The sequence below is a fragment of the Rhinopithecus bieti genome, unplaced genomic scaffold, assembly GCF_001698545.2.
Source record: "Rhinopithecus bieti isolate Rb0 unplaced genomic scaffold, ASM169854v2 scaffold_11401, whole genome shotgun sequence".
Classification (NCBI taxonomy): Eukaryota; Metazoa; Chordata; class Mammalia; order Primates; family Cercopithecidae; genus Rhinopithecus; species Rhinopithecus bieti.
In genome coordinates, this window is record NW_016807151.1 from 899,414 (window position 1) to 924,268 (window position 24,855).

Below are 24,855 nucleotides of genomic sequence, written 5' to 3' on the forward strand. Positions count from 1 at the left end.
GTTAGCCAGGATGGTCTCGATCTCCTGACCTCGTGATCCGCCCGTCTCGGCCTCCCAAAGTGCTGGGATTACAGGCTTGAGCCACCGCGCCTGGCGAGATTTCTTAAACTTTTTGAAAACCTTCTTTTGAATGGTTAATTTCTGTTGTCATAGTTCTGAGAACTCTCTGCTCCCTCCCCACCAAAAAAGAGCATGTTCTCTGAATATAGATATTGATTCTTTATATGATCTTGTTTCATAGATATATTTTTTAACTCTGCACAGCATTAATTATAGATTTTAGAAAATTTTCTTCTGATTCCCACACTGTTTTTGTTTCCTCTTTCGTTTGCTTATTTTATTCTCTTTAGTTTAGAAACTTCCTTTACTGTCTGGTGTTCATTAGCTATTCATTCCTATTTAAAACTAAAGCACTAAAAAACTAATTGGAAAGCTGGAGGGCAGGGTAGAGACTATTGAATGTGGGCTTCTCTATAGGCTGAAAAGAGGTAAGTCCAGCATTTTCACTGGCAGATCCCCTGATCCTTAAATGTCATATCTGTAGTTATTTTCTCTTGGACTAGTCATTTCCCCTAGAGAGAATCCTCTAGCCTCCTGCTTTGGGGCGGGGAGTGGAGGGTGGTATAAGCATGTACACCAAGAATCTGGGAACTAAGGGGAAATGAAGACCTGACCTGAGATTCCTTCAGTCTGTTAATTCACTTAGTAATTGTCCATCAGATTTTGAGCTTCTAAAATGTTATTAATGGTGATTGCCTCTGTCCTACTCTCTTTGCCTTTATGAATCTGTATTTTTTATTCCTTTACTGTCATTTTAGTTGAGTGTAAAGAAGGCAATAAATGTGTATGTTTGATTTACCATATTTCTGGGCAAGTTATTAATCATTAACCTCTCTGTGTCTCAATTTATTAATCTGAGAAATTGAAGAAAATAACAGTCCCTACCTCACAGAACTGGTGTTAAGAAGTCAGAAAAAAAAGAAGTAGTCAGAAACCCATTTATGACTTAACTCTGTGTTTGGCACACAGTATGCAGTAAGAAATGTTCGCTGCATTCTTGGTAGTAGTAATAAATTATAAAAATGTCTGATGAAGTGTTGTCACAAATGAGCCAAGCATATCAATCAGTGAAATAAGTCAAAAATAGTCTTTCTACCCCATCTCTTTGAGGTAAAATGTTAATATCCATTTCAGGGAAATAGAAGAAAAATGATAACCTTAGCTTGATATCAAGATTTATTTTTTTAAATGACATTAGTTAAAACTAATGCTCTTCATGAGATCTGAAATGAGTTCCAAGTGGCTAAGTTAGTAGAAACCTGACAGCAAACGAAATTGTTATTCATTTAATATTTGGAATTTGCAACTGTTTTAATCAATTAAAGTATGTTTCTGCATTCTGTGAATTAAGTAAACCTGAAATACAATTAACTGCAGTTAATAGTCTTTGTGGAGTTGCTTCTTTCATTTTATCAACAGATATTAAGCACTCATGGTATGAGCTATGGCCCCTGAGCTTTCTGCCTATATCAAAAGCAAACAAACAGTATCAAAAACATCTAAGAGATCTCACTGGGCCTCAGGTGCAACATGAAAATAATGGAATAGGTGAACTGGTCCACTCAGCTCTCAAATGTGATTCTATCATTTTTATAAGCATCAATGTTTTTTAAGCCCTGACTCAAATCCGTAATCCATGTCCAGAAGTGCTTATTTGTACATATAAAACACCCACATTGCGCACATGCATAGTCTGTGAACACTGCATTCAATAAATTACCCAATGTTAGTCACATCCACTCTGATAGAAAGAGAGGTAGCTAAGATATCAAACCTTTAAATATTTGATCTGTCCAAAAGGTATTTTACCTTAGTGACTATCCTTTAAGTGTCCAACTTTAGGCAGTGGTATTCAGTCTGAATCATCTAATGACCAAAGACAAGCCGAATAGTGATCGTGGATAAAAAGGGCTTAAAACACAACATACAAACACACACACACACACACACACACACACCAGTGAATCTATCAAGAATTACAAACGTTCATTTTAAATTTCTAGAAAAATTAGATTCAAGCAGTGACTTCCACCTATCTCATTTTTGCTTTGAGAAATCAAAGTAATTCTCAATTAAGCTATAGTCACAGCTAAGAATTTTACTTCATACTTGCTTGCTCTCAGATGTAGGTTCCAGATATTTGGTGATCTTAGAATTGTGTAAACTTAGAAGACAACACAAGCTGGAACCTAGATTCTAATTGATAAATCAAAGGTAAAATGTTAAATAAAGGACACTAGGCAGAAAGCTTCTTGAGGGCCAGCAGTCACCCTCGTCTAGCCCAACTCAACTACCCTAATCCCCTGTACATGGTTGTGGGACAGAACAAGTAAATAAATAAACTTTGAGAAACTTCAAGCATTGCTCATTAGAGCAAATTTATAAAGAAATCATTCTTCAACATAAATGAATCCCTTCCATACAGATGTGTCCCGGTACTTAATTATCTTGTACTTAGTTCATATATATGTTTTTTTTTTTTTTTTTTTTTTTTTTTTTTTTTGAGACCAGAGTCTCGCTCTGTTGCCAGCTGAACGTGCAGTGGGCCCATTCTCAGCTTCCACTTGCAGGCTTCCCCCCAGCTTTCAGCGCCCATTCTTCCTGCCTTAGCTCCTCCTCGATAAACTGGGGATACAGGGCGGCCCGACCACCACGCCCAGCTAATTTTTTGTATTTTAGTAGATGACGGGGTTTCACCATGTTAGCCAGGATGGTCTGGATCTCCTGACCTCGTGATCCACCCACCTCAGCCTCCCAAAGTGCTGGGATTATAGGCATGAACCACCACGCCCGGTCTATATGTTGTTCATTGTTTATCTCCCTTACTTTAGTTTTTGAGGCCAGAGACCAGGCCCTCACTCTCACACCCATAAGAATGTCTAGCACAACCCTAGGCACAGAATAAGTGTGGATTCATGCAAATCAATTATGTGATTAGCAAACATGGTCATTGCACATGTCCCGTGTTCTACAGCAGGCTTGGCCAAGTGGGACCCAGCAGATCCTGCTTCCCCCAGCATGGCAGCAGCTGACTGGAGTGGCCACCCACACATCAGTGCAGCACGCCACCGTCATTCCTGAGACCATGGCAGGCACCCAGCAGTTGGCGGACTGGAGGTAAGCAGGAAGCCCGTCTAGGGTGAGTGGGTGTGTCTGGGATGAGAGGCATGTCCACTGCAGACACAGGGCTGCCAGGCCGGCCTATATTTGAATTCCCTGGTTTGTAGAGAGCTTTTTAAAGCTTTTAAAAATACTGTGTGGACTATGAGTGCAGTGTAACAAGAAGCAATTTTTAAATAATATACCAGGATACAAGAAAACCTGCTTCATTAATTTATGCTCAGTTGTCATTCCCACCCAGAATTCAGTTATATCATTTAATCATCAGTGTAATTCACCAGACTTGGTTCTGGATGATGTTTGGTAGTTTCTCAGAATTAAATTCCACGTTCAAAAAACAAAAGTCTGTCACCAGTGAAAGAATGCAGAAGAGGGTCCCCAAAGCCCTAAGCAATTCTAGAAAGTGTTCTGAAGATGTTTGAGATGGGGGTACTCTAGAGTCTATCTGACCTCCCACGGGAAGGTTTGACAGAATGGGGTTTATTTGGAAGGGTAAATGCTGGCATATTTGCTGAGTGTGCCTCTTCAGTTAATAGGCATATCTTACAGATTAGAGTCTACTTCCCACACACCCGAGAGGCATCCACCTGACTGCCTGCCAGCACTGCATACCCCCTGCATCTGTTTCCAGAACTCTTCCCTGTCCAACTCATGATTTCCTCATAGATGCACTCCTCTGTTATTTTTATGGCTAGATACCCTTGTACCTTCCCCCCAACACCACCACAATGGCCCCCTTCACCAGTGCAGAGCCAGATGGCAGCCCTCCAAGTTGTCCCCAACTCCTCACGGCCCTTTTGGGCTATCTCTCATTCTGCACGAATATCAGGGCAGGTCACTCCCCTCAACCCCCGACAGCCTCCATATCACCCAGGGAGCCTCCCACAGTTCTTATTCTGACCTACACGGCTATTGTGAATTAAGATTTCTCAGGGAAAAGTAGAAAGGTGGTGATATAAGCCCCCAGTCAGACCCCTACTGCAGCTTCCTCCATTCCTCCACTTCATTTTCTGCCTAGTACAGAGTATCTGGGCCCTTCCCCACAGTCCCACTCACTTCCCCACTGGCAACACCCTCATGCCACCACTGCACTCCAGCCTGGACGACAGAGTGAGACTCCATCTCAAACCATGTAGAGCTGAGTTCAATCGTGGCTCTTCATGACCTGGGGCAAGTTAACCTTTATGCACCTCAGTTTCTTCTTCAATAAAGGGATAGTAATGCCTACTTCACAGGATTGTTGGGAGGTTTAAATTGAGATAAAATACAAAGCACTTGGCCTGTATTTAACATGTGCCATCACAGTGCCTGGTACATGACAGGCATTAAATAAACCTGTCATCTTCCCTCCCTACTATCACATCGGCCCATGCTCAGCAAGTTCGCCTTTCCTCCTCCAGTTCATTAGGAGCAGCCAAGTGGAAAGCTGTCTGACCAACTGGGTTTTTTTTTCCCTCGCCCCTTTTTCTCCTAAAAGACCCCACACGTAACATATTCCTTTTTTCCCCCTTTGTTTTTCAGCATTTATAGCTCATCTAATTTCAGAAATACACATACACTTACTAATTCCTACATATTTCTTATTTCTCCTCCCTCCTTCCTTTCTTTTTGACATCTCTTACCTAGTGACCACAGAAGACATCCAAAGCCAGCATACTCTCTTCCTGGTCTCTCTCCATTTCTTGTGTGAGCCAAAGAATATCTATTATTGAGGCTAAGAAACAGAAGTACCAGTGCTGGGCCTGACTCAAAGGAGAAAGAATGCCATCTGTCTATGGGAGAAAGAGCTACAACAAAATAAAGAAGCCATAATATCAGTTTCTTGGCTCACGTCTGTAATCCTAGCACTTTGGGAAGCTGAGGCAGGCAGATCACCTGAGGTCAGGAGTTTGAGACCAGCCTGACCAGCATGGCCAAACCCCGTCTCTACTAAAAATACAAAAATTAGCCGGGCATGGCAGTGCACACCGGTGATCCCAGCTACTCAGGAGGCTGAGGCAGGAGAATCGCTTGAACCCAGGAGGCAGAAGTTGCAGTGAGCCGTGATTGTACCACTGCACTCCAGCTTGGGCAACAGAGTGAGACTCCATCTCAAAAAAGAAAAAAGCCGTAATGAGTTTCTAAAGTCCATGTAAATGCCCAAAAGACGCTATCAAAATCCCTACAAAAGTATTCATCTACTTTTTTTTTTTCCTATTCATCCTTTTCCCCATGTTGCAACAATAGGTTCTTATCATTTTTTTAAATTCAAATGAATTATCCTTTAGCTCTGAATTTTATTATGTGTTAAATGAGCTCTTATGGGCAAATCTCTGAGTCAGTCACCACCTTTAACATTTCTGTGGGAAAACAAGGCTTTGAGCTTCATACAACCCAGATTATAAGAATTTTGAAACATAACCCATTTTTAGGATGAGGGCTGCCAGTGTTTCTATCATGACTGTTATTAATTTTGATTTAATACCAACTTTATACTTGTCTAGTCAACCTTCAGTTAATCTAATTGTTCATTCAGCAAGCGTGTAATTAATTGATCAGCTGCTACATGCCTGAGCATTGTTCTAGCCACTGAGGTAATTCAAAAGAACGTTAACACTTCCTAACACACAGAAGCATATGGCTCCCAGGCTTCAAAGTTTGTTTTTCACGTAAAGTACTATTTCTTCATTAATAAAATGGTATTGCTAAGATATCCTGCCTTCATCACAGTGGAATAAAATAACCCATTGAAGACACTTTGTAAATTCCACTTTTCTTCATTTAAAATTATTTTATAAAATTAAGGTGAAACCTTTTTTTTTTTTTTTGAGACAGTGTCTTGCTCTGTCACCCAGGCTGGAGTGCAGTGGCACTATCTCGGCTCACTGAGGCCTCTGCCTCCCAGGCTTAAGTGATCCTGCCACCTCAGCCTCCCAAGTAGCTGGGCCCATAGGTGCACACCACCATGCCCGGCTAATATTTTCTATTTCTAGTAGAAAGGGGGTTTTGCCATGTTGCCCAGGCTGGTCTCTAACTCTTGAGCTCAAGCCATCAGCCTGCCTCGGTCTCCCAGAGTGCTGGGATTACAGGCGTGAGCCACCATGCCTGGCCTGTAAATTCTAAAATAAAATATTGTTCAGGATAATCACCTACGTGCTCAGGGACTTTAAAAGTTGGAGGAAATATTTATCTCCTGTCCCTAGAACTTAAGAACTTGGAGCCGGTGCACTTGGCATTCTTCCCACTTGAAAGTCCTCTTTCTCACTCACAACCAGTTGTGTTTCTCCTACTTCTTATGAGTAGAAGAAACCCACGCAATGAGCACACATGGCTCATCCCTTTAGCAGCCGCACAGTTAGTGAAATAACCAACTGCAGTCAGCATTTAACTGGGGAGGAAGCTTGATCTTACAGAGGAGCTCTGCTTTTAGAACACCTCTAAGGCACCTTGTTGTCCCGGCTCCCTTTCAGGAACACGCATGCTCACGGAAGCCATTACAATCCCATCATGCAGCAGCCTGCGCTATTGACTGGTCATGTGACCCTTCCAGCAGCCCAGCCCTTAAATGTGGGCGTGGCCCACGTGATGCGGCAGCAGCCAACCAGCACCACCTCCTCCCGGAAGAGTAAGCAGCACCAGTCATCTGTGAGGTAGGTGGTGAGAGCCACCCTAGGGAAGAGAAATCCAAGGAAATGTGAGTGCTAAAGAAACGTAGTTTAGGATTAGGGAGTGTCAGCACCCGCTCTGAACATGGGACAGTTGCATGGGACGGGGGCACTCCTCTTCCTGCAGTGGTTAGCAAAACATCCAGTACCACATGGACTGGCCTAGGGTTTGCAGGAAGCACTTGGTTTAAGACCGTGGTAATAGTGTAGGGATGGATGCAACGGAATCTTCCAGTGGGCAAGAGAGATTGAGCTCAACTCCATACAGTATGGGCAAGTGAAAATTTATAGCCAAGGTGGGGTTGGGGAGTGTGGGTGGATGGGAAGTTACTAAGAGGAAGCATCGGGGTAAGGGAGATTCTGCCTCAACTGACCTAACAGGATTCTTGCTAATGACAGGCCCAGGTGATCAGACATCACACCTGGAGACTGAGGAACCTAATCAGATATCAAGGGTGATCAGATATCAAGGATGGTGGGTTCTTGCTAAACTGACTTAGCAGGGTTTTTTGCCAAAAGGAGAGTGTACAGCAGAGTGCACAGTTAGACCTAGGAGAAGGTTCACAAGCCTGACTAAAGTTTGGTGAAGCAAATGATCTTTTGTCACTCTCTACTTGTCCAGAGAACACTCAGCCTCACCTGAAGTTTCATTTTGGAAACGATTTACCGTAATACTTGTTTAAAAATGTTTTAAAATGTTGAAGGTGTTAAAAAATGTTTTAAAAATACTAAAGAAATGTGCTTTCTCTGTATCTAAGATCAGAAGTTTAACTGATGTAGCACCTTGCTTAAATATAAGCAATGGCTTGTTTAATACCAGACACTAACCAGCAGAACATGAATCTTTCCCGTTCCCTTTAAATCCATTCTCATCTCAATGAACACTTTAAAAAATCAAGGTCAACAAAAGGCTGCATGCTGTGTGATTCCATTTATATGGCATTTTGGAAAAGGCAAAACATAGAGACAGAGATCGGATCAGGGCTTGCCAGAGACCAGTAGGAGAGGAGGAGATTGCGAAGAAGCCTGAGGGAAAAAGCTCTAAGTCTGGATTGTAGTGGGGGGTTATGACTGTGCATTTGTCAAAACTCATCAAACACTTCAAAGGGAGAAATGTTACTATATGTCAGTTATACCTTAATAAACCTGACTTGTTAAAAAATAGAGATTTCCAAGCCAGACAGAGAGAGTGAAAGAGAGATCGTGTGACTACAGGATTGCTCCTACATCTCTTCCTAATGGCACAGCTTTGAGGTGCTTAATTGCTTATTTGTGATAAGTTAATCAAGAGAAATCCGGTTTAAAAAATGTCTAGTGGTTTTGGTTTTCTGCTTCCTCATATAACCGGATACCAGAAACTAGGCCTTCTTCTTTTCATTCTCATTCAAAAATTTATCCAAGGGCTGAAGTTGTCATCCTTCAAGATTCCTTATTTGGGTGTTTCTGACGACTCAGGAAAATTTATCTCAGATCATTGGCAGCTTTCCAGAACGCTTTTGTGTGGCAGCCTTGTGACAGCTCACACATGTCATTATTAGACTGGGTGGCAACAAAGTCCACTGTCTCGATCCTCATGGGCTGTCATGCCCAGCAAGGTCACATGGAACACTAGTCTGTCCTAGGACTGAGTTTAGCATCTTTGTGGTTCACCTTGGCTGAGTAGGGGCAGTAAGAACCCTTAGCCTCCCAAGCTGTTTAGCAAGTCCCTCCTTTTTGTCTACTCACCACCCAGCTGGCCTCATGAAGGCTCATTGCCAGTACATTTCAAGATCGATATAATTATAGTGAAAGTTATGTATTTGCTTATTTTTAAGACCAATGCCTTAGGCAAAACAGTCTGAAAGACCAGTAGTCTCTCCCTTGTTGGCGATGTGGCCAGGCATACTTTTCCTTAACAATGCCAAGTGGAGATATTAAAACCATTGGTAGTGAAAAACATAATCTTAAAATCGTAATGTATTAGCAACAACAAATACATAGTAAGTACAAACAATGGTACAATCTTACCAGTGAAACGTATTACCAGTCCCTAGGAAGGAGCAAGCAATGTATCTGGCACTAGCTAGATAGAAAAATAAATCCACCTTTATTGAATTATTTTCATTTTACTGCCATCCCTTTAGCTAGAAGGTGCTAGAATCTCTAAAGACATATAAAAGTCTGAGTTTCATTATACATTGGCGTTAGTCCCTCACTGCATAGATACTACAGGTTGAGCATCCCTAATCCAGAAATGCAAAATTGTCCCAAATTCAGAACTTTTTGTGGATTGACATGATGCCAGAAGTGGAAAATTCCACACCTGACATGTGGTCTCAGTGAAAACTTTGTTTTATGCACAAAATTATTTTAAAATAATGTATAAAATGACCTCAGGCTATGTGTATAAGGTGTATATGAAACAGAAGAATTTTGTCTTTAGACTTGGGTTTCATCCCCAAGATATCTCATTATGTATATGCAAATATTCCAAAATCTGAAGAAAAACAAAAATCCAAAACACTTCTGGACCAAGCATTTCAGATAAAAGATGTTCAGCCTGTGCCAGAGTCAGTGAGGATCTAATGGGGAGGGGAGAGAGTATTTTTCCCCTAAAGTTACCAAAAATCACATTGGTTAATTTGGTAAGGAATTTCAAGTTGATCAAAATTAAGATTAAAAGGTCTCTTTTAAGAGTGCTTTTCCTCTTACACTTTTCCAAATTTTCTGTTACAATTTAGACTGAGCCTCCCATGAGGCTCCACGAGACAAAATCCAGAAAATCATTTTAAGGTTTTAGCAATTATATGCACACAAATACTTTTGATGGTCATGTTCTTTTTCCAGAGGAGGAAAGAAGGAAAACTGAACCATTAGTCACCAAGGTTAGGTCCTTTAGATCCTGAAACTCTTGGCCGGGCGCAGTGGCTCACGCCTGTAATCCCAGCACTTTGGGAGGCCGAGGCGGGCGGATCACGAGGTCAGGAGATTGAGACCATCCTAGCTAACACCGTGAAACCCGTCCCTACTAAAAATACAAAAGATTAGCCGGGTGTGGTGGCCGGTGCCTGTAGTCCCAGCTACTCAGGAGGCTGAGGCAGGAGAATGGTGTGAACCCAGGAGGCGGAGCTTGCGGTGAGCTGAGATCGCGCCACTGCACTCCAGCCTGGGCCACAGAACGAGACTCTGTCTCAAAAATAAAATAAAATAAAATAAAATAAAATAAAATAAAATAAATAGATCCTGAAACTCTTAAGGAATAAATGTTTCAGTAGAATAACCATTAGCAAGGAAACCAAAGCTTGATGTGGCAAACACCAGTTCTTCCACCACCCCCAAAACAAGACTTAAGTACCTTTGAAGGGATGACACAAGACAGAGCTCAGAAGTAGGGCCTTGACCCTGAAGGCAAGGGACTGTGTTGGAACAAACACAATTGGAATCCTGGCATGACATCTGCTCCTACAAGACCTGTAGAGACTGGGGCACAAGAGCCCCCTCCCTGCTCCGAAAGCCCCGGCTGCTCGCTTTGTCCTGCTGGGAGCAGGCATGTAGATCCAAACCAGAGCCCAGAGAAGGCCTGTGTAGCTGCTTACTGAATGATCCCATTCCCAGTCACAGATGGAGACTCATTGTCCAGCCGCTGACTTGTTTTACAGAGATTTGGCAAAGCAGGTGTTTCTAGGCAATTGGGCTCCTTCGAAGGACTTGTGGGGCCTGACCTTCCTCTGTGTGCAAGTGTGGTTTTCTCATTACAGAAATGTCTCCACCTGTGAGGTGTCCTCCTCTCAGGCCATCAGCTCCCCACAGCGATCCAAGCGTGTCAAGGAGAACACACCTCCCCGCTGCGCCATGGTGCACAGTAGCCCGGCCTGCAGCACCTCGGTCACCTGTGGGTGGGGCGACGTGGCCTCCAGCACCACCCGGGAGCGGCAGCGGCAGACAATTGTCATTCCCGACACCCCCAGCCCCACGGTCAGCGTCATCACCATCAGCAGTGACACGGACGAGGAGGAGGAACAGAAACACGCCCCCACCAGGTGAGGCGGTGCCACCTTAGCCTTCCAGGAAGGAGCCGGAAGGGTTTGCATTGTGTGTGGGTCTGACCATCTTCCATCATCAAACATAAGGATCCCTCTCTTCTGACCCCTAAAGTTTGGTTTTGCCATCTACTGTGGTCCTAAAGTTATTTCAAGAGAATGTCAAACAGGTTTTCCATAATTGTTTAAAACCAAAATAATGTTGAATCACTTTGGTCTTAAAAAATAATTATAGGCCCTATACATTTGGGGAACTTGAGACCATAAAAATCGGGCACACAATGCCAGTGTATTTCATCCTCTGTAAGTTTAAAAGTCTCTGCCTCAAGCTAGTGAATTTATTCCCAGTTGGTCAGGATATTTCTCTGACATTGCCTTGGCTCACTGAGAATACGAAGTAATTGTCCAATTAATCAGAAATTTCCCTTTGTCTGATTAACCTAATCTTTCAAAATTGCCAGTTGGCTCTTCACCCAGAGAGCATTACTGTTTATCCCAAAGTAATAATAATTCATTTTAGTCTTTGTGTGCTTCCTGGGGAGAGGGAAGAAATCTTTATTGTATTTACAAAACTATTAACCCTGGCGCCAGAGCGTCTTTTTCTGTACTGCCCAGCCAGACTTCAGTAAAATGTGGTTTTTGTTTGGGCCACTCAGCTCAGGTTCTGAGCAACCCTTCTAGAACAGTTGTCTTCCTGGCCTTCTGCACCCCTAGAGTCCTTGTGGCCTTGTAGAGCCCAAAATCTCATGATCCTACCCTACTGGCTCCTTTGCATTGGGACCTAGAGCCCAGGAAGGGAGGCCTGCCCCTCCCAAGCCCAGCACTGCCAGTCAGCACACATCCCGCAGCGGGACGTGAACTCTAATTCACAATTAGGCTCAAATTATTAATTCCTGATTGGATACAATGTAACTAATTAGTAATCACAAATCCTTTGATTAGATAATAAATTCTCACATTTGAAATCATTACAAAATGTATAGAGAGACTGATGAAAACATTCTCATTATAACTATTCCTGCATGGGACATTCCCTTCCTCTTTATAATGAAGTCCAGTGGTTTTAGTTTGTTTCCAGGTGGGGTTAGTACATGTCTCTTTCAAGTGTCCTCTTCCCACCAATTAGGTACAGCCTAATTGTCATTGTCTTTCGGGGAAGAATGTAGTGGAGCACTTGTGGCCGTAGCATTGTGCCAGGTGCCAGAGGAGACCCAGGTCAAAGGTCCAGGCACAGCACTGAATACGTTGGCAGCCCAGGACTGCCTTATTCCCCAGCTGCCTAGTCCAGAACTGGCCTCAGGTCCCTTTTTAATGACAGCCTCAAGTGGAGTCAATGGGCCATTCTCTACAGTGCCCCACCCCACCACTCAGGAATGCTGTCGGTTCAGTCCTCACGTGGGCTCAGTGGTCTCTTCACAAAGGGGATGGCCCTGCCCAGCCCCAGACCAAAGCCTGGCCTGGAGCAGCCACCCACACGTGGGTAGCCTTGGTCATCAGAAGGGCCTAGCAGCCTTGCCCAGCCCTTTGCCACAAATGGAGGAAAGCAAAAGCAATTTAAAATCTGACAATCAGCTAGATTGGAATCTCATTCCTAACGTATGAGATCTGAGTTGACACAGACTCTCAACATCTGTGCCCAGGAGAGAATTGAATAGCATGTCTGAGAAGGAGGATGAGAGAGCCGTCTCTCCACCAATCAGACAGCTGACAGGGCTGAGAGCGGAACGCAAAGCCAGAGCATGTCCCTGCCTCCGTGGCAGCCCCTAAGGCCCCCAGAAGGAAATGATAGAACCAAGAGGCTGGGCAGCAGATGAGGACCTTCATGGGAACAACTCAAAGAAACCTAGGAGAGGGAGCCAGGTGCACAGGTGAGGGACAGCCACAGACAGTAGCAGTGGCCACTGAGTCCCACAGCATCCTGCAGTGAAGAGTGGCAGGGACTGCCAGCCTGCCAGCGTCATGAAAATGTGCCGGACACATCAGGCTGAATAGGGAAGCTGCAGACTGAGGCTAGGGAGTCATCCAAAAGGCTTCAGCTGTCCGCAGTTGTGACTGGGAGCTCCCAGAATAATGTTTTCTAGAGAGATCCAATGGCTATTGCCTTAGAAAATGTCTTCACACTCAAGAAGGTAGGAAAGTGTATTTGAGTCTGAGTAGGACAAAACAGAAACCAGTAGCTGTTTTATTTATAGAGAAACCACTGTGTAATTGTGATCACATTATTGTGACTACATTTTGGAATGAGAAAAAAAAATGTGGGGAAATATGATTACTTGTTCTTAGAAGTCAGAATTATCATAAAATTTGACACAGTCAGTATTTATTGGCCCCACTAGTGTAAGATATTATGCTGGGAACTGCAGGTGTTACATAAATAAGGTAGACAGTCTGTGTCCTCATGAGGTTTGCAGGGTAATAAGACGAAACACATACAAATCATTATAACACAAAACAGAGTATCAGTCCCATAAAAATGAGCAAAGTACCATGGGGGACTCAAAGGGAAAATAGCTTAAGGGAATAGCAGGGGAGGGGGCTTTGAAGGCCAAAGGTCTCGCAGGTCCACACCGTAGAGGAGGTGGGGTTGCAAATTCAAGTGAGGGGATTAATGGGGCAGAGCCTCTGAGGCAGGCGAACAGGATCAAGAGCCCTGTGCAGGAGCTTATCCAAAAGGGGCTTCAGGATGGAAAGGGGGTTGGGAGGGAGCTCCCCTTAGATGAGGGTGGTCAGCTTTGTCAGGAGATACTGAGGGGCTCAAGGGGAAGCATCAGTCCTGGGAAAACAAGGATGCACCCCCAAGTGCAGCCACATGGAGGGGTCACCTGGTCCCTCTCCAGCTGAAGAGCTTCCCCAGCCCTTCTGTGTCCCAGCTGGAGCAACGGAGACCTTCCCTCCTACACATTGATCATCCTCGTTCCTGAGCCTGATTTCTCCTGTGCCGTGGGCATGTTGATTCCCACCTTCTGTGTTCCCAGCCTCGTTTTCTATTTGCTACTTACCCCAGTGCCAATGCCGTAACTTTGCCTGAAATGCTGGTTGATTCCCGTACATGGCTCAGCCTCAGCTTGGCAGCCAGAGTTAGGCAGCCGATGACCTTCAGAGGGACGGCAGTGCCTCCACCACCAAAGGGGCTTTTAGACCTGATTGAGGGTGTCACTAAACCTCTAGGACTAGACGATACAGCCTAGAATTTTTAAAAGAAAGCCAAGGCAAAATCATTATTCCTGACCCCACGTATGTGGCACTGTTAGTTGCACAGCAGACGGCTGGCCAGCAGCTCCACTCGTGAGAACTTCAGGGCATGTGGCAGGCAGGTGCTGGGAGACCCTGAGCTAAAGACAGGAGAATCATAGCAAACATCCACCGGATGTTGCACCCGCACTAGCTCCTCCATCATTTGATGGGGCACACAAGGCTGGTATTCCTATTCTCATTTGATAGATGAAGAAACTGAGGCTCAGGAAAGGTAGGTGACTCACCCAAATTGATAAAGGTTCTAAATAGCAGAGTTGGGACTCAGGTGCCATGCTCTTGAAGAAATGGCAAACTTAATAACCGGCAAAAAATAACTGATTTCAGTCATTCATTCAACAAATACAAATTCCATCCTGCTCCCTCCCGTGACTACCACCATGCCGTGGTGGCACCCACTGTGTGCAGGGCACCATGCCAGGGCCACAGGGAGTCTAGAGTATTGTCCACTGAGCCCCCTCTTGGTGCTGGGCATTTGTCAGGGTGCTGGAGCCATGGCACCGAGAAGGGCGGAGTCAGCTCTTTTAAAAGTAGGAAGGTCAGGGAGGAGCCAGGGACTCCTTTTCAGTGAATTACTGTGGACAAGGGGACTCTGGTCATGGCTAGAGAATTGGCCAAAAGATGAGACAAACAGATATTGTTCTGGGTCCCCCAGGATTAAGTAGTAGAACTGGTCTTCTTTTCAATATTTATAGATAATTTTGATTAGAAAAGCATTTAATTGTCTACACATACTGAACAAGCCGTCTTTTCTCTCCTGGACTCTCTTGGACGGTTTATAGGTACATGTCTCCTGATCCAGAACCCCCTGCTAACCTTACCTTGCGCTGAAATGGTCTTGTAAAGGCTGTAGCATACAACCTTTAGTCATTAGGGTAATTTTTTTTTTTTTATTTTTTTTATTTTTTGGTAAGAACTGGAGACAGTGTCTCACTATGTTGCCCAGTCTGGTCTTGAACTCCTGGGCTCAAGCAATTCTCCTGCCTTGGCCTCCCAAAGTACTGGGATTACAGGTGTGAACCACCATGCCTGGCCGAGAGTAATTTTTTAAGTGTGTAAACCAAAGTGGCTTGTGTGAACTGATCAGCTAGAAATGATTTTGTCCAGCTCCATTATTCACTCATGTATTCACTCATTGAGTTACCTGGATGTTTCTGGTAGGTGGGTTGTTTTGCTTCGGTCATCAAGGCCCTCCTGCAGGCTGCACTTGACTGTGCCTGTGTAAGCAGCCATTGTTTCAGCCACCATTACCAAAAATGAAAACTTTAAGAAAAATGATTCATAAATATCACTCAGTATTTTAGATATAGAAACAGTTACTTAGGTCACTCATAACATGTTTATATATAAAAAAAATTTGACCCGAAATGTTTTCCTTCTTTATACTAAGTTGAAAGTCTAGAGAAATTATTACAGATAAAGCAAGGTTAGAAAACTGATAAACTGCTGCTCAAATTACTTTGGCCTGAAAAATTAACATCCACTTAACAGAGAGAGCAAAACCCACACACACTCATTTATTATTGCATGGGCAAAAAACCCAAAGTGGGATTAGCCTCCATTGCTACCTATAACCATGTAGCTTGCTCCATCCTGCCATTGGTTGAGAAGCTACTTACAGCCAATCTCCTGCCGTGCTCATGGGGACGTGGGAATCAGGCTTGAGTGAAGGAACAAAGGAACCCAAACACACAGTGCCATTTGAAGGAACTTTGGTGTCTCTCCATTTTGAGTACAGTACATCCCCAGTTGAAAGATACTTCAGTCATGTGACTCATCTGGAGAGATGATGGAAGGATCTTTTGTCCAGCTGACTTTGCCACACCCTCTTTACAGGGCTCCGTTTAAGACACTCCAGTGGGTTGAGTGGAATGGTTTAGGGGTGTATTTTGAAGAAGAGACACTCCACCCTACTGTCCCCAGCTGCTGTCACATTACAAAGCTGTCACTGATGTGCCACAGCTTCCTGGTTTGCTCCTTGCTTTCCACAGGGAAGAGGGAGGAAGAGGGGTGGGAGAGGGTTGGATACCATAGGGCAGAGTGGTGCTCAGTGGATAGACTGAAGGTGATTAGGAGAGATGAGTCCTAATCACCCAGGCCATTTGGGAAGAGAGAGACTGGGCTTCAGAAGAAGGTGGAAGGAGAGCAAACACTTCCTTCCGCTGCATCTGATGGGACAAGGACGAGGTGACTACTCCTGGCTCCTTCCGCAACCCTGTTTCTGATTTCTCTAGAAAGTAGTCATAGGAAAAATGATCTTACTGGTGATATATGTGTGTTTATATACACACGTGTAGACATAGACATAGACATAAATATGCAGATAATACAATTTGAAAGGAGGAGCCAGGCATGGTGGCTCACACCTGGAATCCCAGCACATTGGGAGGCCAAGGTGGGACGATCACTTGAGGCCAGGAGTTTGAGACCAACCTGGGCAACATAGCAAGACCCTGTCTCTACAAAAAAAGTTTTTTAATTCCCCAGGCACAGTGGCACGTACCTGTAGTCCCAGCTACTTGGGAAGCTGAGATGGGTGGATTGCTTCTACCCAAGAGTTCGAGGCTGCAGTGAGCTCTGCTCACAACACAATACTACAGTCTGGATGACAGAGTGAGACCCTGCCTCTAAAAATAATAATAATCATTTGAATGGAATGTATGTGCCATATTAAAATGAAGATTTTTTTTTTCTCTCTGATGACTCTAAGTCAGCAGGTATCAGGAAGGAACACTCTGGTCTGGAGGCACACTGGAATTACCAGCATGAGCCGCTGTGCCCAGCCAAAAGTAGTCATATTCTTTACCACATCATCTTTCCGTGATGACTAAAGGAGATAACACATATAAAGCACTTTAAGCCATAGTTAGTATGCATCCAATAAATGTTACCTGTACTTAATAATCAGCATCATAGTAATAGAACATATAGCATTGACTATGAAATCAGAAAGGTGAAAGAAGTTATTGGAGGAGATGAGTTTTGACTCTGGTCTTGAAGGATGAAATTGACTCAGATTAGCAAATAGAAATCAGAGACACATTCCAGATAAGACCCTACAGGGAAGGGGTCACAGGTTATATCTGATCTTCTCCCAGTGTTTTCTCCTTTAGGGATTTCTTTACTTTTTAGCTCCTTATTTATTTTCATCATTTTAAAATGATGAAAATTATCTATTGCCATGACAACATAATGCAATTGTGAACTCTGACAGCTTTGTTTTTTATTCAGAAGTGATGTTCTTTCAAGCCCATTTCAGCAAATATTTCTCATTCTGCTCCTATCGCTCTCTCTCTCACTTGCATTAACCAACTCATAATGGGATTGATAAGCTGTCAATAATAATTAGATGCAATCATGGGATGAATCCCGGTAGTATCGATAGATACGAGCCTAAAGAATCTGCAGTAGTCATCTCAAATGTGTGCTCATTTCTAAAGTGACTCATTTAACAGCTTCCCATTAGTTCTCTAATCTGCATAGTGTGTTCAGGTAGAGCGCAGAGCTTTCTAACAATGGAAGAGATGAAAAACAGCTAGCAAATGAATTCACCTTCTGCGAATAAATGTGCCACTTGTAAATCCAAAAAGGCAGGCAAATCAGCATCAAGCCGTGCCGTACATATTTGCTCATTAAGCTCGGGGCTCCCCAGCTACAACAAAGGGATGGGACCCGGGAAGGGTTTATAAAGGTTTTATCCCACACTCCTTGTCGATAACTAGACGCTGACATTCAGATTCTTCAGTCTCTTTGGTGGGAGGCTCACTACCTGTTGGGTTTCCATCAAGTAGATGGCCCTCAGTTCTCACAGGTCACCCAGGCCAAGCTGTCCGCTCTCACAAGACTCATGCCAGAAAGCCATTCTTCAGTGACAAGAAGCTCAGTGACTCATGAAGTGGCTATTGTGTCTTGAGATAGTTCTAGTTAGAAAATTCTTTTTCGGCCGGGCGCGGTGGCTCAAGTCTGTAATCCCAGCACTTTGGGAGGCCGAGGCGGGCGGATCACAAGGTCAGGAGATCGAGACCATCCTGGCTAACACGGTGAAACCCCGTCTCTACTAAAAAATACAAAAAACTAGCCGGGTGAGGTGGCGGGCGCCTGTAGTCCCAGCTACTCGGGAGGCTGAGGCAGGAGAATGGCGTGAACCCAGGAGGCGGAGCTTGCAGTGAGCTGAGATCTGGCCAGTGCACTCCAGCTTGGGTGACAGAGCGAGACTCCGTCTCAAAAAAAAAAAAGAAAAGAAAATTCTTTTTCACGTTAAGCTGAAGCTTCTCCACGATTTCCACATTGGAGTGAAGAGCTCCACATATGCCCAATTGGAATTTTACTCGAGGACAGATTACAGTTTTGCCAAAATTAGTGTGTGTTTTTGTCTTTTAGTTTTTTAAAATATTTCTCATTTTCTAAACTACTCAGATCCTAAGGAAGATATGATCAGCAAGAACTGCCAGATCTGGGTCCATATGTAAAGTACATCTACTAAAAGGATCTCTTTCCTCCCCAGATTAGGGCTAGACCATTCCTATTTTAAAATGTCTCTAGAAATCTTTCAGAGGTCCTCACAATGGCTCCTTTAATGCCATGAGTAATCTCTCTCAATGAGTTTCGGAGCAGGTTGGAGCTGGATGGATGTTACAGGTTATCCAGGACACTGTCCAGAGCCACACCAGTAAAGGAACATCAGAGCTAGGACTGCAGCGCCAGCTCCCAGGACACATTTGGGAGTCAGCTTCCATCCTCACCTGGGGCCCTCTGCCCACAGAATGTGCACCTGCAACAGAACATGTCTGCGTTTCGTGAAATGACCAGAGGCATGTTCATCATTCAGGAGTAGCTGTGCCTGAAACTGAGAGTGAAGGGCAGGGCAGCGCCATCTCCTCCTCACCACCCCTCAGGAACCAGCAGCTGCTCCCAGTCATGGCTCCCAGCTCTTCCCCTGGCCCTCAAGCACTTTGAAACAGTGCCGGGTGGGAGGAGTTCCCTTATTACACAAGAGACTGCAGCAAACCAGTTGTTTCCCATTACTCCCCATCGCTCATCCCAGAAGACAACTGCAGGTTTCACTGCCCTTGTCTTGTTAAGGCAGCTCTCCTTCCCTCCTGCTCCCTCCTTGTCCTCAGCTTCCCACGTCTCCCTGCTCTCAGATCCCTCCTCCCTACCTCCTAGCTCAGAGACCTCCTGGTGTCCCACTTCCTAATTTTTTTTTTTTTTACTTAATTTATATTTATAAAATATGTTGAGATACTGTTTTTTGTTGTTATTGGTAGACAGCAATCTTTTTTTTCTTTTTAAGACGGATTCTGGCTCAGTCACCCAGGCTGGAGTATAGTGGTACGATCTCATCTCACTACAACCTCACCTCCCAGGTTCAAGCAATCTCCCACCTCAGCCTCCCAAGAAGCTAGGATTACAGGCATGTGCCACCACACCCAGGATTTTTTTTTTTTTTTTTGCGGGGGCGGGGCGTGGTGGGCAGAGTCTCACTGTCGCCCAGGCTGGAGTGTGGTGGTGCGATCTCTGCTCACTGCAACCTCCACCTCCCGTGTTCAAGCGATTCTCCTGTCTCAGCCTCTCTAGTAGCTGGGATTACAGGTGCATACTGCCACGCCTGGCTAATTTTTGTATTTTTAGTAGAGACAGGATTTTGCCATGTTGGCCAGGCTGGTCTCCAACTCCTGACCTCAAGTGATCCGCCCACCTTGGCCTCCCAAAGTTCTGGGATTACAGGTGTGAGCCACCATGCCCAGCGGATTTTTTATTTTTAGTAGAGACAAAGTTTCACCATGTTGGCCAGGCTGGTCTCAAACTCCTGACCTCAAATGATCTGCCTGCCTTGACCTCCTAAAGTGCTAATTACAGATGTGAGACACCGTACCTAATTATTTTTATTTATTTTAATTTTTTTTTTTTTTTAGAGTGTGGGTCTCTTTGTCACCCACACTGGAGTGCAGTGACATGACCACAGCTCACTGCAGCCTCAAACTCCAGGGCTCAAGCCATCTTCCTGCCTCAGCCTCCTGAGCAGCTAGGACTTATAGGCGCACACCACCATGCCTAGCTAATGTTTTTATTTTTGTAGAGATGGGATCTCACTGTGTTGCCCAGGCAGGTCTCAAATTTCTGGCTTCAAGCAGTCCTCCCACCTTGGCCTCCCAAAGTGCTGGGATTACAGGGGTGAGCTACCACACCTAGCTCCCACTTTGTAATTCTTATACTGGATGTCAGTGCCCTCCCACTCTCTAGGTGTCTCCACTGAGCCCTGATGTACAGCTGCAAAGTGCCCAAGACTCTCAATCTCTTTTGCTTTTTTTTTTTTTTTTTTTTTGTGAGACGGAGTCTTGCTCTGTCGCCCAGGCTGGAGTACAATGGCACAATCTTGACTCACTGCAACCTCTGCCTCCTGGGTTCAAGTGATTCTCCTGCCTCAGCCTCTGAGTAGCTGGGATTACAGGCACCTGCCACCATGTCCAGCTAATTTTTGGTATTTTTAGTAGAGACAGAGTTTCACCATGTTGGTCGGGCTGATCTCGAACTTGTCATCTCAGGGGATCCACCCACCTCAGCCTCCCAAAGTGCTGGGATTACAGGCATGAGCCACCTCACCTGGCCTAGACTTTGTTTTTGATGGAGATGTAATTCATGTACCGTCCTGTACAGTTGAATGTGCACCATTCAGTGGTTTCAGTCTATTAATTTTTAATTGTAAAATATATATAACAAATTTGACATTTCAACCATTTTTAAGTGTAAATTCAGTGACATTAATTATACTCATAATGCTGTATAGTCATCACCATTATCTATTTTCAGAACTTTCCCATTGCCCCAACCAAAAACTATACCATTAATCAGTAATTTCCCACTCTCCTCTCCCCTAGCCCCCAACCTCTGGTAACCTCTAATGTATTTTCTGTCTGTATGAATTTGCCTATTCTAGGTATTTCATATATGTAGACTCAAACAATTTGTCCTTTTGTGTCTGGTTTATTTCATTTAATGTTTTCAAGATTCATCCATATTGCAGCATCTATCCGAACTTTTTTTTTTCTTTTTTTTTTTTTGGAGACAGGGTCTCACTCTGTCACCCAGGCTGGAGTGCAGTGGTGTGATCGCAGCTCACTGAAGCCTCAAGCTCCTGGGCTCCCACCTCAGCCTCCCAAACAGCTGCGACTACAGGCACACACCACCATACCTTGCTCATTTCTTTAATTGTTTGTAGAGATGGGGTCTTACTGTGTTGTCCAAGCTGGTCTTGAACTCCTGGCCTCCAGCAATCCTCCCACCTCAGCCTCCCAAAGCACTGAGATTACAGGCATGATCCACCCCTCCCAGCGTTCATTCATTTTTATGACTGAATAGTATTCCACTGTATGGATACACCACATTTTCTATCCATTCACCAGTCAATGGACATTTGGGTCATTTCCACCTCTTGGTATTTTTAATAGTGCTGCAGTGAACATTGGCTTACCTGTATCTGAGTACCTGTTTCCAATCCTTTAAGTACGTACTTAGGAATGGAATTGCTGTATAGTAACTCTGTGTTTAGCTTTTTGAGGAACAAGCATATGGACATTTCACATTTAAACTGTCATAACTGGGAGGTGTGGGTCTGTATTAATTAAAATTTATCTACTTTAAGTTAACATGAAGAGCCATAAATATATGCAACCAATTCATTCCTCACCTTCTTTTGAGTTCTTAACAATTATCATCTGTACGATTCATCTGACAGTTAATCACGGAGGCTTTGTGACATCCATTATTCTCTCTAACTGGTTATTTTAAAGCTTTTACTATTTAACTTGTCATGTTTTTATACAGTCCTCCACTGAGATTTTGATCTCCTCGAGGGCAGAGACACATATTTCTTTGTATAGCTATTCCCTGTAGTACCCCGCATAGATCTCCAAGATATCATGAGTTTTAATTTTCTTTCATTTCAATCTTCTGATTTATTCATAGACTAGAAAAAAGGAAACTTTTCCAGCAAGTCCTCACCCTGATAGAATTCTCTTTGCCTAGATAAGTTTTTTGCAAGCCTGTTTTCACATGGTAAATAAGGTAACACAACTTGTAAGAAGAAGAATCATAGCAGCCATTATGGAATACTTATCATGTGTTGTGTATCGTTTAAAGCACATGTGCTTTCTCACTTAGTTCTCAAAACAAGCCTATGATATAGGTCGAATTGTTACCTACCTTTTACTGATGAGGCTGCTGAATCACTGAGAGGTTAAATAGCTGCCCACCGCCCTGTCACCAGCACATGTTGAAGTTAGATAGCTGACTGCAAGTTTCATGTTCTCACCCACAAACACGGTTAGGCACCCTGGACCAGAGAGGACAGTGTCCAGCCACTGGAAGAATTATCCAATCTAGATGTCAGGAGTGCTGAGTGTTGGGGAGCAGGGCCAGCGCCTCCTGGGGACTGCACCTCACAGCTCCCCCAGCCTTCTGTAGCTCAGCAGCAGGGCTCTGTTCTTCTGTCCCTCCTGCCTGGCTGCTGTGGGCTCTGGAACTTGCCCACTTCCCTGCTGCCCCTAGGGTGGTGGAGGTCCATCATGGGAAGAGCCTGACTTGGCTGTGTGGCCTCAAGCAATATACCCAGAGGTGGCTGTGACTCTATGAGACTCTATAAATACCAACGGCTTCTCTCATCCAGTTAGCTGGAAACTGACCAGCTTGCCTAGGCAATTTTCATTTCTTAAAAATAAATGATCAATATATAAAAATAGATGCACACTCATTTTTAAAGCCTTATATAAGCACACAATAAACAATAAATTTCACATCCATCATACCAGCAGCCTCTCACTGAGTTTGAAAACAGACAGAAGTAGTTCCCAAAGTAACCACACTAACTTAAACATCTCTGAACAAACATGCTGGCCAAGAGCCATCCAAAGCCAGTGCCTCCCTATTGTATGAAGTTCCACATGGAAGATGAAGGCCAGGGCGTCAAGAGTGGCTTTCACACAGCATCAACGTGGCAGGGGCCTTCCCACCAGGCCCCAGTACAGTACCATCTCCCCCGATCCTTGGCCCAGGCAGTGGAAAAGCCACAGGTGGGCCTGGCTCCTGAAAAGGGGAATGCAGAAGTCCTAGTGGCCTGCACACAGCCCACAGAGCACACTCAAAGCAAGGAGGCAGAGGGTGTCAACTCCAGCTCTGCATTCTCCACGGCACGTCTGCACTGTGCTGTGTGGGTGTAGCCTCCTCAGAGCCTCACACTGCATCCCATTCCTTGGACATTCTGTTCCCTCCTGCATAAGCTTTGCCAGGCCACAGGCACCAAACCTAAACTTATGACATTCTTCTCCCAGCAAGGTTTACTCCTAACCCAGGTCCCCAGGTTGCTGGGTTCTTGCTGGTTTTCTCCTTGCTCAGATGTTCCGTTCTGGTGGGCCCACGGGGGTTGTACACAGCTCTGGGCTGCAGGTGCCTCCCCTGCAGCTCTGCTGAGCTCTGCTGCACAGGAAGAGCCCAGGCCAGCCTGGAAGCATCGCACTCCCTAGTTTCCAGAAGCACCTGTGGGTCCAGCACCAGCCCCATCTCCATGTCTTCACATGTCCCCCTGCTGCCGGCTACACAGGGGACATTTGCATGCCAGCCTTCCCAGGGGGGTTAGGGTGAGCAAAAGCCCTGTTCCTGCCCTCTCCCCTCTGCCCCCCTCCCCTGTCCCAGGGCATGAAATGCTAGTTGGGTGTCTCACCTCATGACCTTCTCCCACCTCTGACTTCTCCCTTTGCATTTTCAGCACTGTCTCCAAGCAGAGAAAAAACGTCATCAGCTGTGTCACGGTCCACGACTCCCCCTACTCCGACTCCTCCAGCAACACCAGCCCCTACTCCGTGCAGCAGCGCACCGGGCACAACAATGCCAACGCCTTTGACACCAAGGGGAGCCTGGAGAACCACTGCACGGGGAACCCCCGAACCATCATCGTGCCACCCCTGAAAACCCAGGCCAGCGAAGTATTGGTGGAGTGTGATAGCATGGTGCCAGGTAATTTGGGGCCAGGACAGGACAGGAACATCTCCCTGGAGAGCGGTTTTCCTGTTTTTCTGCTGCTAGAAATGTTGCTGTATGGGAGCTAGTACAATAGAAAGTGTCCAGCCAGTGACTGCAGGCGATCCTTACCGAGGATTTTACTGAAGTAGCCAGGGGAGGCTTCTGCTTAACAGCACATTGTATAAGCAGCGTTTTCCTTCTTTAATTCTGTAATCAATACCTCTCTGCCTTTACAATGGCTCTGCTTCCAACTAGGTTGATTAATAGAAAATAAAAGCCTCCTGGTTCTTTATGCCCGAGCCTGGAAGAATACCTGGTCTGGGAAGTTTCTGGCTGACATCTAGCACTGCTCCCTTCCAGGAAGCCCTGGTGGTCAGGTGGGCTTCTTGTGTAGGAAGAACCTCCTCCGAGTCTTGCTAGGGAAGGGTGAAATCGGCCTCTCCCAGCCCCTCCTTGGAATCAGCTGCCGGGCAGCGAGACCAAGCCGTGCGTGTTTCTCTGCTCACGCGCTGCTCTCTTCAGAGGACTCCTCCTGTTCCGCAAAGGCTTGTCCTGAAAATTGGGCCCTGGAATAAAGGCTGAGAACATAACCTTCTGAATAAACTCAGCGGCTCACCGTAGATTTTGTAGCATCTATTTAGCATTTCGCTTGCTCATGCTCACAGTGGAATAACGTGGGGACTAAACCAGAAGAAATCTGCGCATCCCACTAATTCCGCCACGAACCGCACCCAAGCCAGCCTGCA

At 44.9% G+C, this 24,855-nt stretch overlaps 1 protein-coding gene and 1 long non-coding RNA gene across 7 annotated transcripts in view; one reads left to right on the forward strand and one right to left on the reverse strand.

The window, feature by feature from the left end:
- Positions 1–6,673, reverse strand: part of LOC108534820 (uncharacterized) — a 12,445-nt gene extending 5,772 nt beyond the window's left edge. The window contains exons 1-2 of one of the 3 annotated variants that reach the window (XR_001887040.1): positions 6,606–6,673; positions 4,803–4,967 (exon numbers count right to left, since the gene is read on the reverse strand). This is a non-coding gene — a long non-coding RNA (uncharacterized LOC108534820). Of the gene's footprint in view, positions 1–4,802; positions 4,968–6,570 lie in introns of all 3 variants that reach the window. The other 2 variants (XR_001887041.1, XR_001887042.1) reach the window with 2 other exon arrangements.
- Positions 1–24,855, forward strand: part of HIPK2 (homeodomain interacting protein kinase 2) — a 165,842-nt gene that overhangs the window by 119,576 nt on the left and 21,411 nt on the right. For 2 of the 4 annotated variants that reach the window (XM_017880367.1, XM_017880365.1), the window contains exons 10-13: positions 3,038–3,177; positions 6,630–6,809; positions 10,562–10,843; positions 23,856–24,103. In XM_017880367.1, the coding sequence (XP_017735856.1) occupies positions 3,038–3,177; positions 6,630–6,809; positions 10,562–10,843; positions 23,856–24,103 (850 nt within the window). Of the gene's footprint in view, positions 1–3,034; positions 3,178–6,629; positions 6,810–10,561; positions 10,844–23,855; positions 24,104–24,855 lie in introns of all 4 variants that reach the window. The other 2 variants (XM_017880366.1, XM_017880364.1) reach the window with 1 other exon arrangement.